Raw genomic sequence first — 16,275 nt, 5'->3', positions numbered from 1 at the left:
AAAATAATTTCTTCATCCCTAAAATCTTGAACAGCAATGTAGTTGGCACAGTGGTTAGTCAATGGCTGCTTCTTTCTATATTCATAACAAAGACAAAAAATTATTCATTTGCAGTTCTTCCTCTGAGGCCAGATTAACAGTTCAGACTATCCAACACTTTTGTACGTGCTAAACCATACTCTGTGGAGTCTCACAGGCAGTGAGGGTTAATGTAGATGTAAGTCTAGTTAAAGGAACGTGTTCGTTCGTAACTGTTCAATAGCTTTCTGGCATTTACTCAAGTGTACTACATTTTAACCATAATATCCGTATTGCCTTACTGTTATGGGGATGCATATATCCTGAGAGCTTTCTTAGCCTGATTTCCATGTTACCTTGATTTGTCCTAGGCTTAAACCATCATTCTGTCTGTGGTACCCTGCTATAATGCAAGAGTAATGCGTATTAGCTACAGCATAGCTCTCTTTTTAGGTGCTTTATCAGTAAAGGTTACAGAGAGAAAAAAGCAACCCTTAAAGTAGCCAGTTAATGCAAATTTTGGGGTGTGATTATGACAGACTTAAACTGACTGAGAATATTGTAGCAATTTGAATTATTTATTCCTTAAGTCCACTTCTTCCTCCCTCTCCCCTTCCCTCTCTTCTTCCCATCTTCCCTCACTGACAGCAATAAGTCTGAATTGAGTTTGAGAGATTTATGTTATCTGTTTTATAGAGCTGTCTGGAATTTGTGGCAATACTTACAGGGTTTGCTTCAGCAGCCTGACACGTGATACCTGTAACTAGTAATCTAAACCTCGTGTGGGAAATGAACGGCATTAGGCACCATCCTTCATGCTCTGAAAACACCTCCGTTTTTATTCTCTTAATAGGTGTGAATAACCTATCCTACTTGGTAATAAATTCCACCTTTTTTTTTTCATTACGAAAAAAATCTTGTCATTGGTTTAGACACAAACTGTATTTTTAGTTAGTCCTCTTATTTCCCCATTATTCCATCTGGTTTGCAAGCTAAAATATATAGGGCTATGTTTTGGAGCTTGAAACTTACATTTGCATCCTTTCAAAGTTTGGTTATACTAATCACAATGGTTTTAAGTGTCTGGAATGACAGGTATGAGCAGTCCCTTCTTAATATGAAATATGTTTGTATTTCTAGGGCTCCATTGACAAATCCTACATTAACATCAAAGTGCAGTAACTTGCTGCCATCCGAGGAGCACATTCAAAAGCTAAAAGAAGCAGGAAAAGATGGTGAAAAGCAGCTGATCATAGTAAGTAATGCCCTTTTAGTAAGGTTTATAGTTTTCTCAAACAGCTTACTTTTGAATTAGCAGTGCTGTGTTTTTAAGAGCAAAAGTCCTCACTTGTACGTACTACTATTGCTATTCTTACTGATTCATGGAACTGAAACCCTTGCTAAATTGTCATTTGGTATTTTTAGAGGGAGTGGTAGCGGAGTGACTTACATTTAAAAGTGATTCTTGTTAGAAAAATTCTGCTGCTTTGAAAAGACTGACTTCTCAGTAGAAGTTCATTTGCTTTAGGGATAATGAATGTGCATTTGCTTACATGCAAAAACTCAGTTTCTTAATATTTCAGATGCATAGGGGGATTTGCATCTGGTAGATGTGTTGTGAATGGTTTTATTCCTGCATCATTCAAGTCTGCAAGGTTCTGAGACAAACTTTTTGTCTTGGAACAAATGTATATTTATTTTTCTATGAACACACTGGTTTTCACCATAGTATGTCACAGAAGCCTTGGGAAATTGAGATCTGGGAAGCTGCTGAGGGAGGGGAAGCCAGAGCGTTAGGAAGAAGGAGCCCATGGGATGCTTCTCAATGAGTTTACCACTCCCATGTTGCGTTGATGTTCTGGCTAAATTGCAGTATTTTTCGTGCAAGGCATGAATTATACATAGGAAAGTATTAACCAAAATAGAACCAGCTGAAACTCGGAATGCTTTAATATTTCAAAAGCAGAACTTCTAAGAAGTGATTTGATAAGTATATCCTTGATTTGCCTAAATGATACCCATTTAGATGCTTGAATGCACAGAATGGTAAACAGTATAAAATAGTATATTATGAACAGTAGCTAATAGCAATAACAATAGCTAACAATTTACTTAAGTAGTTTGGCTGTTGCCTCTTTAAAAGTCATTTTACCAACAAAGTTAATATGAGTGATTAAATAGCTACTTAGAAAGAATTGTAGAGTATTCCTCATCACTGCAGTGTATTTTACATATTTTTTAGTTAACAGAGTGTGACCGATGAGTTGCTTAGGACCTTTGGCAAGAAGAAATAACTTGCTGCTTAGCTACTGAGGGGAGTAATTTTTTCACCAGATATTCAAGTAAAAGTTGTCAGTTGTTCAGTCCAGCAACATTGTAGATTATGAAGAATGGTCATCTCTGAAGAGTAGTAGGAGAAATGAGAGAGACCTAGTTCTTGTTTTCTGTAAGTATTTCTGGACAGTGCACATTTACAAAATGTGCTGTTTACTTGTAAGCAGCAGCTTCGTACCATCTAGTATGTTTTAGTTTTATCACTTTGTGCAAACCTAATTCACTTCAATTTCACCCTGTTCGGAGTTGACTTTTTTGTTCTCTTGAAAGAGCGTTTTGGTAATTGCCCATAGTTTGCTTTACCTGCAGAGCACTGGGGAATGTAGTACTCAGATATTCTGTTAGCAGTACCAAAAATACTGAGGATCTCAAATGTCTGTTATGCCACCCTGTGAAATTGATGTTTGTTACTGCGGAGACAAGACAAAGTTGTGTCAGCAGTAGTTTGTGCTAACATCTGGGGGTGAAAGAATTGCTAAGTGGGCCTTTGAAGTACAGACATAGTTCATACAAATGCTCAGAAGAATGGAATTAAAGGCATCTAACAAACTATGGTACTTTTTGAAGGTAATAGTTGTGTTTTGCAAATTTGTGGTGAATTTCTGAAGTGCTCATTCTGAATGGCTGAACAGCTCTGAGAGATCTGGGGGGAACTGGTGCTATGAATTGGTTTTTGTTGTTCTTAGGGGGGTGGGTTTTTGGTGTGGGTTTTTTTTTGTGTTTGTTTGTTGTTTGTTTTTGGTTTTTTTTTTTGGAGATAGTTTCAAAGGTGCTTGTGTATTTCTGTAATGCTCCTCTAACAACAGTGATGCAGTCTCATTCTTCTTTAATTTGAACAAATATGAGAAGTCCTGTTTTTTATTCAGAGCAGGGAACATTTAACTGACTCTTTGTTATATCTTAAAGTAAGTAAATGCCTGAGAGGTGCCTGTTAACTCTCTTGATGGTATCTCGAGGTTCAGAGTTTGAGATGTTAAAAATATCATCTGTGTGTTCTAAATGTTTGGGAAGATGGTATGATGAAGCTAGGCATTGTTTTCTACAGTATGCCTTAATTTTTGTACTCGGTCCTTAAGGGTATATATTACTTTCCTTCTTCTTCCAAGTGATTTTTTTCTTTTTCTTTTTCTTTTTTTTTTAAATATAGAATTCTTAACAAGCTTTAAGGCTATTTAATTGCAAGAAGTAAAATAATGACTTCCATTTGTAGAAGCAGTACTTACTAGCTGTACTTGCAATGTTCTTTTTCTTGGTGTACATCATCTAGTCATCTGAGCAACTTTCAAACATTACATCATCGTTGTATAAAGGCAGAGCAAAGACAGGATGAGTTGTTTCCGTGTTCCTCAGATTTGCTTTGTCTTGCACATCCTGAAAAGCAGAGATCTTCCAAGTGTGACACTTAAGCTGAAAAAAAAGAACAGGGAATCTAATGCTGCAGCTCTTTGTAAAACAAGCAGTGATGGAAAACAGTGCTACTCAATGTGATGTGCAGTGAGGTAGGTTCTGAGCTAGGTACATCTGCAGGAAGGTCAGATTGAGCTCCAAAATATATGTTCCAACTCCCCACTTTAGAGAAGTAATCTGTTCTGAATATCTGTGAATTGTACCATACAGGTAAAGTGAAGTTCCAAACTGGAACTTTTACAGAATTATGCACTTTTTTTCCTTATATTTGAATATGAAATCATGTTCTTTCAGTTTCACAAGTTAAAGGAAGTGTAAATGTGCAAAGCAAGTATTGTCAGCTTGCATGAGATCTTGCTTTACATCCAAGATGAGGAAAGTCATCTGTTGTCTTCTTGTGAAATTCTGATTTCCTGCCACATCTAGAACAAAATTTTGACGATGAAAGTATGAAGTGAGAATGCTACAAAAGAACGTTCTGAGTAGTATCTCTGTAGCTCACAGGTTTTCTTCCATTTTATGCCACTAAGGACACATGTTTCTCTGCAAATAAAGCTAGTCTGTTGAAAATGGTGCTCACCAGTTTTAGGGAAGAACGTGTACAGTGATTGAACAGTGAAAGCACATAATCAAAATGATAAAAAATAAAGCATTGCAGAGATTCTTCTGCCTTTCTAATGATCTGAGCTAATACCTGGATGGAAACAAGCCTGAAGAATTGTAGGTGATTTTATGAATGTCAGTAATTGCATGGATCAGGATTGCTTGACAAAACGTGCTTTGATTCTGGTGCTGTGTATGGAAGTGGTGTGTAACTTAATTCAGTTTATACATTTGGATGTCATACTTGAAATATTCCATATATTTTGTTTAAACTTGGACATAATTTTCAATTTGACTGAAATAGATGTTTTCATTTAAGTTGAAACCACAATCCTTGATGGAAGCAATAAAATAAGTGTAGAAGTGATTTCTCATGAGCTTGAAGAAACTTGTATAACAAGCATTTAAAATAGCAGATTTCTTCCTTAAACTGGAACAGTCCTGTTGGCAGTTTCTCTGAAGAAGTGGAGAGTGATTTGGGGTCAATATTGTGGTGTTCTCAGTGGTTACATGCCGTCTCCTGCAGTCCCAGTGAGAACAAGGCAGTGGTTACTGTATGAACATCTGGGAAGGGATTCAGTGGAGATGAGAGCAGTGAGTCTCCCTACTTCTCGTGTAAATCTTACCCTCTGGGACAGCTCTGCCCCTCGTGGGACTCTAATGATCACTGTCTCTCATTGTCATTCCTTCTCATTTCTGCTCACCAGCAAAGCCCAGCTTTCTCTATCAAATCCAGGTGGCGTGTGTTCAGCATCCTTTGTCCTGAGAGTTTTGAAGACTGTTCCCTAAGGTTAGCTGGGACCTGATGTGGGAATTCAAGCACATCAGGGCACTCTGTGATATACTTGAGCTATGTTTTCACATGGGTTGAGAATGGATTGTGCAGATTTGGTTTTTAAGTCTGTATTTTTTTCATGTTGCTCTAAGTGATGACCAGTGGGGACATTTCATTTTGCATTTTCTCTAATATATTTAAAAAAAAAAACAAAAAACACAAAACTGATACATCACAGTTCTGAAAGTTCTGAGTTGGCTAAATTTTCTTTTCAGAAAGATGAGTGTTGCTGGTGATTTATTTTCTTGTTGCTGTTGTTGTAATTGCCACGCACAGCAGTTCATTTCCAAGTGAAACTTGTTTCTGAGTTGGGTCGTGTCTTCCGATCCTCTCATCCAAGGGGATCCACCCATCAACTTCTGTCTTGAATGCATCTTTTGTTTAAATAGCATTCTTTGATGTTTTCATTTGCTGTGGGGAGCCTGAAAATCTCTGTGTTGTTCCTTCCTGTTCTTCTCCATTGTATTTCCTTTCCAGCCTGCCTGTTTTATGGCTGGGTTATATTCTTGCTCTATATGAGAAGATGAGAAGAAAAAATAATCATGCTCTAACACACACTAGGTAATAAAGGAAGAGGTGACCTAATCTGTGCCTGAAGAGAGAGGGAAGAGTAAAAAAAGGCCCCTTTTCATCTCCTACAGAGGCACCAAATGCCTTTTTTGCTTGCAGGGCTCCCTATTCCACACATGGAGGATCAGCAGACATGCATCTTCTCAAAGAAGATATTGGTAAGACTTTTCTTTCTGTCTAACACAGATTTAAGAAATCCTTTTGGAGAATGAGACAACATTGTTGCAACGTTCCATTACAGTTAGCCTAGAAAAGCAGTGCCTCTCACCTCTCCTTTACTTTTATGAGTGAGGATTGCCTGATGTATCGGGAATGCTTAACTGCCATCTACGCTTGCAGAATCTCATTTGGAAGTAGAAGTATTCCTGCTCCTCATTGTTTCTGTTTAGAAAACTGAGATTTACATAGAATAACTCATTTTTCTTCCTACAACCACACATTTTCTTAAATGCTGCTCTGATAAAACCTCTTTGAGTTCTGAGAGCCAAATCTGACACGATTTTCTAGTTCTGGCAAGTCACAGAATCAGAATTGCAGGGGTTGGAAGATCGAGAGATTGAGTCCAAACCCCCGTTTTAAAGCAGGTTCCCTACAATAGTTGTCAGTATATTTATTGTCCAGTTTCTAGAATCTGATATTGGCTGACAAGATTGAAGCCCATCAATTTGAAGTTAAAGCAAGATAAACTTAAATAAATACCGTAATTAGATTGTGAAAGCATGTTGGGTTTTGTTTGTTGGCTTGTTTGTTTGTTTTTAATTCCCCACATCTGAGTTTTTAAGGGTTTCCTTTACTCCCAAGTGTGGTGCATAACGCTGGTTTGTTCGTATGTCTTCCCATTAGGGAGAACTGGTGACCTTGAATGCAGTGTTGTTTGGGAGCACTTCTTACTCTTGATGCATGCCCTTTCCCCTTTTACTTTTGCAATGGCGCAAGGTTAAAAATAGCCAGATTCTCTAGATGTTTTCTCAAAGTGCAGAATGCATTCTTCATAACTCCTAATTTTATTTTCCGTGTTCTAGTTTTGTATCATATGGATTTCCAGAGCTTTTTTCTTTTCCTTCCTTGAAGCGTTATGTCCTGCAGTGTGTGTCTGAAACTCTTTTTCAGTTACAAAAAAAGGCTATTGCCATTATTACCCTCAGGACACTGCTAAGTATTTGCTAAACAAAAAAAAAAAAAAGGAAAATAGAGGCAGCATTTGTCGAGGCTACAGAGTTCAGAAGATTGCTGTAGATGCATTAAAGTGTTTTTCTGACATTCACATAGCAGATTTATAGCACTAACCTGTTTGTGTGTCGCACATTGGTGCAACTGAGTGCGTGTCAAAATGATATCAGCAACATCTAAGGAAGGCAAACTATCAAATATGGCAATACTGCCAAGACAGCATGTGTATTTACAATATGAGATGGGACAAGCTAAGGAGCTTGGCAGCTTTGAGGATTTTCTAGCCCCTTGTTTTTAATGACATCCTACGTAGCTATTTTATTTTTTGTTTGGTTTTGGCTTGAGATAGGTGTTTTGGCTTAAACACCATTAATTTCTCATCAAGTTGAACTGTTTCATTGTTGAATTGTTTCATTGCAGTACTGATATGTTAGGAGTTACTTTATGTAACAGATTTTCTAATTACTTTTTTTTTTAAGTGTACTCCAAGCACCAGAGTAGATTCCTTCTTCACTTATTGTACCCTCGACATGAGGCGTATGTTCTCTACCTTCATCTAGAAATTGTTTGGTTCATTTTAAGATAATCACCATGCATCCCTCCTGCTGAACTGCCTTTTCTCTCATAGATCAGCCCTTGAGCATATTTTGGTGACCAGATGGGGGCCTCCTTTGGTATTATGTTGCTTCCTTAAGGGAAGTCTACAGGTAGAATGAAATGTACTGGATTCAGTTTTTACACCTTTAGAAACTTCGTCTTGTCCTGACTTTGTGAATCTAACCTCAGGATGCATCTCTCTTCTTCCTTCATCAAAGTAGTGTACTTCTGTTTGTCTTTCTGTGTATGATATGAATGCATGAACTGGCACGCCGTGTCAGATTCACCTTCTTTCTTCTGGCTGACTTCCAAGCATGTGCTCTTACAGAGAAGTTCAATTCTGGATCTGCGTGACCAAAGCAGTTGTACCTGTAGTCTCTTCTTGGAAAGAAACTGATACCTACGTGTTGGAATTCTCTTAATGACTGCTTGAAACAAGTTGCTCTCGGTGGAGAACTGAGCTGGCACGCAGCGCTTAGACTTGCTTAAAAATATCTTTGAAGATGGAAGGAGTAAGAAGTAGCTAATCAACACTTCTGCACTGTAACAACATGCATTTATCTGTGAAGTAGACCTGTGAATGTATCAGCTATTAGAAAACAAATGTGGGTGATATATTTTCTAGCAAACTGTGTACTTTCAATTTGTGCACAAATATCTATTTCTTTAAAAACAACATGCACAAAGCCTCATCTTTTGCTTATAGAATATCATATGCATCTGAGCATACAGTTACTTTGTAACATGTTATATATGTTAAAGTAGATTAAAAGTGACGTTTACTGCTGCTTTCATAAACACGATTTTCAGATGTAGTTACAGAAAATTGCGTTTGAGCATTAAGCCAAAATTGAAGACATGCTTTTTCTGCTGGAGTCTTCAATCTACACTGGTTTTGTTTCACTCTTTGTGAAAGAGCACTCTCCTCACCTGATGCTGCAATCCTTGTTAGGCACTGACTGCTCAGTCTGAGCACATTTCCAAATTAATGTTGCCACCTGGATGAATAAATCCCAAAGCAATATGCGCTGAGTGGTGCCCTTAATTGGAAAATGCTTGGTTGTAGAGTTGGAGGATTGCACAAAGGGTTTACAGGTAAAGTTGTATGATCCTCCATTCGTATTGTAGCTGCAGAACTGTAGTGCACACCAAATACTGTGGGTCTGGATGTGGTTTAGTGTGTGTGAAGAAATGGTTGTATTTACTGCAAGTAGTGTAACAAAGGAAGTTGGTGGTTTTTTTTTTTTTTAATAGAGAAAGAAGTGCATTGTCCATAACGTAGGAAGGATGAAATCTAATTTTAATAAGGGTAGTGTTCTAATGATAGGCAGTGTATGTCTCTTTTAAGGCTGTGTGGGCTTTCGAAAGATGGAATTCTAATTTCTCTACTTACTATTTCTTGTGTTTCACTCAAATTTGGCCTCTGTATTGAGTGTGTCTAGAAGATCAGTTACACTGTTATAAAGGGCATTTCCAATGAGATGGAAGCTCTGTTATATTTTTTGTGCTTGGAATTGACATGGCTTTTTTTTTTTTCTTTTCTTTCTTTTTCTTCCATAGGATGCAGGACAGAAGAGATTTGGTGCTATTTCTTGTAATATTTGTGGAATGCTTTATACTGCATCAAATCCAGAGGATGAAACCCAACACCTGCTCTTTCATAACCAGTTCATAAGTGCTGTAAAATATGTGGTAAGAAAATATTATCTTTTACTTGCTGTGTACTACTTAAAGTTCATGCTACACTGTCATGTTTGAATAGTTTAATATCACAGGAGGCCACGAATCCACTGTTGGAAATAAATTGTTTCAAAAGCCATAGTAGACAGGCTCTATGTCACTTTCAAAAGCATTCATTAGGATAGTGATGTTGCATTGCCATTATATTCCTTTTGTACAGTTCCTTAGTTGTGGGAGGTGGGGACACGGTGGTGGTAGGAAGACAAAGTAATGTCACTGTTTTGAGAGAGCTTAATACAGGTTTGTGCTTGCAGTGGTCGGACTAATTGTCAGGAACAGATCTGACTTTTTGTAATTGTGTAATGTTAGCTGACTTCTAAATTGCTTTTTCTTAATTAGATGCAGTTCGAGAAGACTGCCTGACAGTCCAGTTGATAGAACATCACAGTTTTTTGAAACTTTACCAAATTTATAGCGCAATTGTAATTTTTAAGTATAAATTTCAACTATTGTTCAATAGGTTTGTTCTGTGTGCTCTAGCTAAGTATCTCTCCTATTCAAACTGAGATAGAAAAATTTTATACAATTTGTCTGCCACTGTAAAATCAGCTATTTCTCAGTAGCTGATATTACAAGATCTATAGGAAATATCTGTTCACATGTCTGAAATCCAGAACAGAATCCCCAAAGTCTATTTTCTTTATCACACATGTTACCTTCAGTACTCTACACTCGAGTAGATAAGACCTCCAGGATAGCTGAACTGAGGCCACCAATTCATTTCATGTACGTACCAAATGGCAGTAGGCTGCTTTTAAATCTCAAGCTCAATTTATTCCATGATTCATAAATACAAAAATATACCTTCACAGCTAGCGTTTGAAACTGCCTGGTAAATGGTTCTGGTACTTGTTCTGCTCTTGGTTAGTTTTTGCTGAATAATGCAGACATCTTGAAAGATCTCTTCTGCTACGCGACTGCCACCTTGTAGGATGAGAAATGTTTTCCCATTTTACTCCTGTTTGCCTTCCCCCCATATTCCCAAGTATTTTAAGATCTTAAGTGTTACCAGAGATGTAAAGATAAGTCACTAGAAAGCGTTAGTTCTTTTGAGCAGAAGCTGGCATATGAGTTCAGTAGATATTTAAAGCAGCCAGGTTCACATGGCGATAAGGAAGCTGCACTGGAGTTTGGAATCAAATATTTCTGGGATTGAAAGAGCTGAAATTTCTTACTTGTACATAAAAAGTGAGAGAGTGGACTGCCTTAAAGCAGCTGTAAATAACTGAAGTTAGGGAAGGTTTACCTCAAATAAAAGCATACCTACTGTTCTTTCTGCTGCCAGGCATCTTGTTAAACTTCACACAGTTTATATTTAAGCAAATGGTTTGCCTTGTCAGTTCAGTAAGTGAACATCTGTATTTCTGAAATGTTAGGGCTTCAGTTACGTTTCATGACAGATGACTACAGCGTGGTGATATAGCTGGGTATTCTGTACCAGAAACCGTAGGGTAAGGTGCAAAGGAAGGGGTTTTTGAGTCTTTAACTTCCCCTCTGGCTTTTTTCCCTCATAATAATTTGACTGACTCAGTTTTCTGCCTTGCTAGGTAGATACGTCTCTACAACTAATCAGTCGGTGGTGGTTTGTTGACTGTAGAGTCGTAGTGTTCATGACAGAAATGCCTTCACCTCCTCTTAGAAAATAATTAGAATTGTAGATAGGCCTTCTTGCCAGTGAATTAGTACACTAGGTATCTTCTTACTAATGCTTTGTTGCCCAGATACCAGAAGAATGCTTGCTTGCTATCCTACTTTTGCTAGGAGGTTTCTAGTGGGGATTTCTGAAAAGGTGATTTGGAGGAGATGTGCTTGGTTTCTGAAGATTTATATGTAGTTACTGTATTGAACCTGTAACTACATTCCTTTCCCTGACAGAAGAGATGGTGCCATCAGGCAATTAGAATGTTTTAGAGAAGATCTTAGTTCAACCTAGGTGATCTTGGATGTTACTGTGTTGGCTCTCCAAATGTTGGCTTTATGTCGTTAACACATGTGGTGCTATTGTTGATTTGGAGACTGTTTTAAAATATTTTAGGAGCATATTTGTTTCCCGTTATTAACATTCTTCATCACATACAGTGCAGTCCCAATCTGACTTGAGATAACTTTTCCAGTACCTGAAGGGAGCCTATAGGAAAGCTGGGGAGGGACTTTCTATAAGGGCAGGTAGGAACAGGATAAGCGGAAATAGCTTTAAACTGGAAGAGTAGATTTAGAGTAGATGTTAGAAAGAGATTATTTACTGTGAGAGTGATGAGACACTGAACAGGTTGCCCATTGAGGCTGTGGATGCCCCATCCCTGGAAGCATTCAAGGCCAGGCTGGATGGGGCTGTGAGCAACCTGGTCTAGAGAGAGGTGTCCCTGCCTATAGCAGAGGGTTGGAACCAGGTGATCTTAAAGGTCCCTTCCAACCCAAACCATTCTATGATTCTCAGCCTTTCTCCCTATTGAGTGTCTCTTGTTATGTGTTTGGTGTTTCTGTTGATGATTCATCTCACAGAATCACAAAAAGAAGACTGTATGTATATGATGGCAGAGCTTCTGTTACTGTGAACTGTGAAAACTGGCTTTGTTGTTGTTGTTAGTGGGCTTGCCCTTCTTCATGCAGCTGCTTTGTGGGTTATTTTTGCCTTTTTTATTTAAGTACCAAGTAACCAGAAGATAGTCTGCATATAAACAATGTTATTTACTGTCTTCAATAGAACAGATTTTTTAAAATATGTTTTAAATATCATATGTATATTATATAATATGTTTTAATTATTTTCTTACCTTTAGTAAAGAATCTTTTTTAGATATCTCTGTAAGTTTCATGATGTCCTCAGAGGTAGGACAGCCTGGCAAGGAGATGGCAGAGAAACTCACTTTGTCACTGATGGCTGACAGAGACAACAAGGAAGTTGCAGGCCTTATGTGGAAAGAGAGAAAAATTGGGAAGTGGAATGGTATTTTCTAGATTAGGGAACAGCAGATTGGCAAGGAACGGTATGGCTTTCCTGAAGGGTGATATTTGCTGTTAAACAGAAGTGTGCAAACTGGAAAAGCAAGACGATAACGTGGTCAGGGACAGCACTGAACAGGAGCAGTGTAGGAGATGTGCTGCTGTAGACCAACGCAGGAAGCTGTCTCACTATCCTTCTGGTTTCAGACATCTGAAAATCTCCAGAAAAATACGCCATTCTGGCATGTGCTTGTGTTGTGTGATGGCACACACATCAGCTGTTAACTTCAGTGCTAAAAAGTGGATGGATATGTGATTCAGTTTCAGTTTCAGATTCAGACATCTAGCTGTCTCTGTGACACCACGTATTATCAATTCAGTATTTCAGCACAGACTTTTTTTGAGAGAGACATTATTTTTAATGAGGTTTTTATGTTGTGAAGATAAATATTTAAGTTAGGAAATGTCTGTGGATTTGGTTGCGTGCTGTGAATGCAGTTAATGCAGTGTTTGTATTTCTAGCTCATTCTCTCAGTTAAGAGCTCAAGAAAGCAGAAGGAACTGTTTGGGCTGATGTCAAATCTGCCTAAGTTTTAAACAGGTATTCTACTGAACAGCACCCAGGTTTGTCACTGAGATTCTTAGGATTTTCAGATCATAACGACCAGCTTCCTGGAAGCTGAGGTTAACAGACTGAAGATGCTGATCAGCTTCATGTCATCTTCTCTTGATTTGCATGAATTCCAAAATTGATAATTCTGTGCAAAGTGAAATGTAATATCACAAATTAAGTTCTTACTATTAGCAATCTTCTGTAATATAGTTTGTGAACTGTGTTAGAACAGCTGCATCCACTGATCTTAATGCATTCTGTAGTCGGAACCCCTTCTCCGTGTTACTTGAAGGGGAGGCTGGGTATCTGGGACTTGATGAAAGAGGCAGGAAGAAGAATGCACTGGGCCTAGTTCTCTGCTGCAAATTATTGTGATGTTTCATACTAACGGGAAAATTCCACCAGTGCTTTTCTACATGAAGGTATCTAGAATTATTCAGTATTAACCACGTCTCACTCTCTAACTCAGTCATTTTGGGGAAAGAAATTGTGTAAGAAAAGTACACCACCAGTTTTGATCTATATGTGTTCACTTGGGAAATAGGGCGTACAGTCAAGCCAGCACTGACAGAAAAATACCAGCTTTGCTGTCATACTTAGTACTCTTACCTAAGAACTTCTAAAACATGAGGAAATGCACAGGAAGCAGTCTCACTGTGTTTTCCAGTGTATGTCTTTAGAAGCAAATCTGTGTCAGACAGTGTCACTGAGCACAACATACTGTGTTTAGAACTGAGCTCAGAACACTTGAGTTACAGGGCTGTGGGAGCCGCCTTTCCACCTGTGTGCTGCATCGTCATACACGTATCCAGTGTGCTGCAGTGCAGCTGTATTTACTGTCCTTATCACTTCATCCTGATGGACTAACAGCTTTGTCCTTTTTCTGGTCTCTCTTCTGTACTTTTTATTACTGTCGTACTCAAGTAAGCAAGCACAAGCAATCTTCAGTCTTGTTTGAATTGGATGGGAAAGTTATCAAATAGCTTGGAACATTATGAAATATCAGGTAGCTTTTCAAGCATTGTGAGTCCCTGTGGGGTAAATAGCCATGGCATGGAAGGGAAGAGGGCATTGCAACTGTTAGTATGCACCAGTGGGGCTCGGTGCAGCACTCATCTGCCCATCTGTGGTGATGAGGTTGTATGTGCCACACTACAGCTACTCATGTAGGTCATCTGCTGTTTTTGAAAGGCTTCCAGTGTCAGAGAGGAGTGGTATAATCACCTTCTTCTACCCCAGGCCTTTGCAGAACACGTGTCCTGGTGAGAACAAGAGCTTCCCTTTTCATTCAGTTCATCACAAGCGATGTACAGGAGTGCCAGGGCATCTTGTTCTGCAGTAAGTCTCACTGCCCTGAAGTAATGTCAATTAAAAGGGAAGGGAAAAGCATTTTCTGACATTGTAGTAGAATACTGTAAAATACACTGCAGACACTACTCTTTTGTTTCGTACTGTGGTAATACGTTGCTGCCCTCTGCCTGCATTACAGTCCAGTTTTAGTGACAAATCTCATGCATGATTTCTGTTAGTTCCTTCCTTCCTAAGGCTGAAAACTAAGGATGCTGGGGAGGCAGATACATGAAATGTTAGTTTGTGTGAAATGCATGGAGCTGCTTCAGTAACAGGGGGCTTAAATGTGTCTTCTCTAAGGTAAACCAAATGAACTAAAAATGTTAGATGAGCTCAGCGTTTGCAGAGAGGTTTTGAAGAACTCTATCTAAAAGATATGCTTCAGCATCAGTTCCAAAATTCTTGAATTTAGAACTTCTCTGATTAGTTCCTATATGGTACCAATCAGTTAAGAAAATAAATAGGTAAACAGTAGTGAGTTCGGAGTATTAGAGAGCAATTTTATCTTTACAGTTATTGTATTTTGACTGAATTAGATTTAGACTTCTGCTTTACAGGCTGTTGCCTGGACATATAACAGCAGCGTGGTGATAGCAGAAAATGTTTCTGAACAGATTTCACTTTGCTGGAAATACCTGGCTGTTAGGGTAACAGAATGCCAGGGCTTTAAACGTAGAGAGCATTTTTGTGCATGAGGCCTGCAACGTTCCGGGTGCTGTACAGGGCCATTTAGCTGTTGAGTGATGCTCAGAGGTGGTTTAATGTAGGTTATCAGAGGTTGGAGAATAATAAGCCTTGCCCAATTTTTTTGTCCACCTTTTCCAACAGTCTCAAAGCACACATCACAGTCCTACAAATGACACTTGTTTGCTTACCTGAATCGTGTCAGACCGCAATAAATACGAATCCAAATGGTTGTGTTGATGCCCAGTGCAAGCAGTACAGAGCAGGAAGGTAGGCAGGATCTAAATGGTATCTGCCTTGCTGCTGTCGCCCTGCTGGGGGCGGGACTTGTCCTGCAGCTATTGAGGTACTGCTGGCAAGCAGGGGAGCTGCTGAAGTTATTCTCTTCACGTCAAGTTTGGGGTGAGGGACTGAAACCAGCACGGTGCGTCTAGGTGCAGATCAAGTGTTGTAACGCCAAAGTTGGTCACTTTTTTTGGTGGTAGTGTACACGGCATTTGTTTGGTGCCGAATCGCATTGCTTGGTCTTTAGCTGAATGTTATTTTGTGGAAAGTTACGGATTGCAATGAGAATTACTCCATCAATATTGTTTCTTCAAAGGCTTTTCCATTTGCAGTTGCTTTGCGTAAGACTTGTCGATCGGCCTTTCTAGTGGCTGAAGTTACTTCTGCATTCAGTGTTGTAGGTCCCGTCAAAGCAACTTGATTTCTGATATCTACCAGTCCCATCTTACTAGATTTAAGTGGCTTTTTTGTTTTGTTTTTTTTCCATGCAGGTACTGCTCATTATTCACCACGAGTGTGGATCTGAAGAAGAGTTAATTACCTCTATTTTTTTTGAGTATGTTTATACTTCAGATACACACAACGTAGCCTCCTTCCCCATTAGATTCTTAGAAGGTAGTTATAAAAATTTTTTTATAGTATCCTTCTTGTGGCTTTATTAGTAATGATCAGTAACAAAATAAACTATTCCTTACATTTTGGGCAACTGCATGCCAATCAGTTCACTTAGAACCTCCTGGAGGTCTTTCGCATGCCAAAACTTTAAAACTGAGTGTGTATTTGTGGAGGTAACTATGTTAAAAAGAAATCTTTCAATAACCAGTAGGGTTTTTTCCATTGGCTGGACTCGAAAATAAATGTGACGTAGGTGTGGAGATCAGTTGTGTGTGCTGCTTCCATTTAAAAACTCAGTGTGCACTGCAGTCCTTGGGGGAAAAAGTCTAGCTGGGAAACGAGATGCTTTCATAAATCATTCCTAGTTGCAGTTAGGCTGTTGTATTCTACCATAAATAAGATCCCCTTATATCTCTTGTGCTCATTTTAAGACTGATTTTTAGCTGGCTGAAGTTTCCTTCGCTAGCACAACAGCTGCTAAATAGTTGGAAGTCTCTGCCTAAGTTCAGTG

At 38.7% G+C, this 16,275-nt stretch overlaps 1 protein-coding gene across 4 annotated transcripts in view; it reads left to right on the top strand.

Moving 5' to 3' along the window:
- The window catches only part of ESCO1 (establishment of sister chromatid cohesion N-acetyltransferase 1), a 28,060-nt gene that overhangs the window by 7,614 nt on the left and 4,171 nt on the right, over positions 1 to 16,275 (top strand). For 3 of the 4 annotated variants that reach the window (XM_042869737.1, XM_042869738.1, XM_042869739.1), the window contains 2 exons: positions 1,159 to 1,273; positions 9,095 to 9,226. In XM_042869737.1, the coding sequence (XP_042725671.1) occupies positions 1,159 to 1,273; positions 9,095 to 9,226 (247 nt within the window). Of the gene's footprint in view, positions 1 to 1,158; positions 1,274 to 9,094; positions 9,227 to 15,640; positions 15,765 to 16,275 lie in introns of all 4 variants that reach the window. The other variant, XR_006178527.1, reaches the window with a different exon arrangement.

Source organism: Lagopus leucura, unplaced genomic scaffold (genome assembly GCF_019238085.1).
Source record: "Lagopus leucura isolate 7727_CA_CO unplaced genomic scaffold, USGS_WTPT01 Super-Scaffold_100002, whole genome shotgun sequence".
Classification (NCBI taxonomy): Eukaryota; Metazoa; Chordata; class Aves; order Galliformes; family Phasianidae; genus Lagopus; species Lagopus leucura.
The sequence above is the reverse complement of the archived record's forward strand: the minus strand, read 5'-3'. Positions and strand labels throughout refer to the sequence as shown.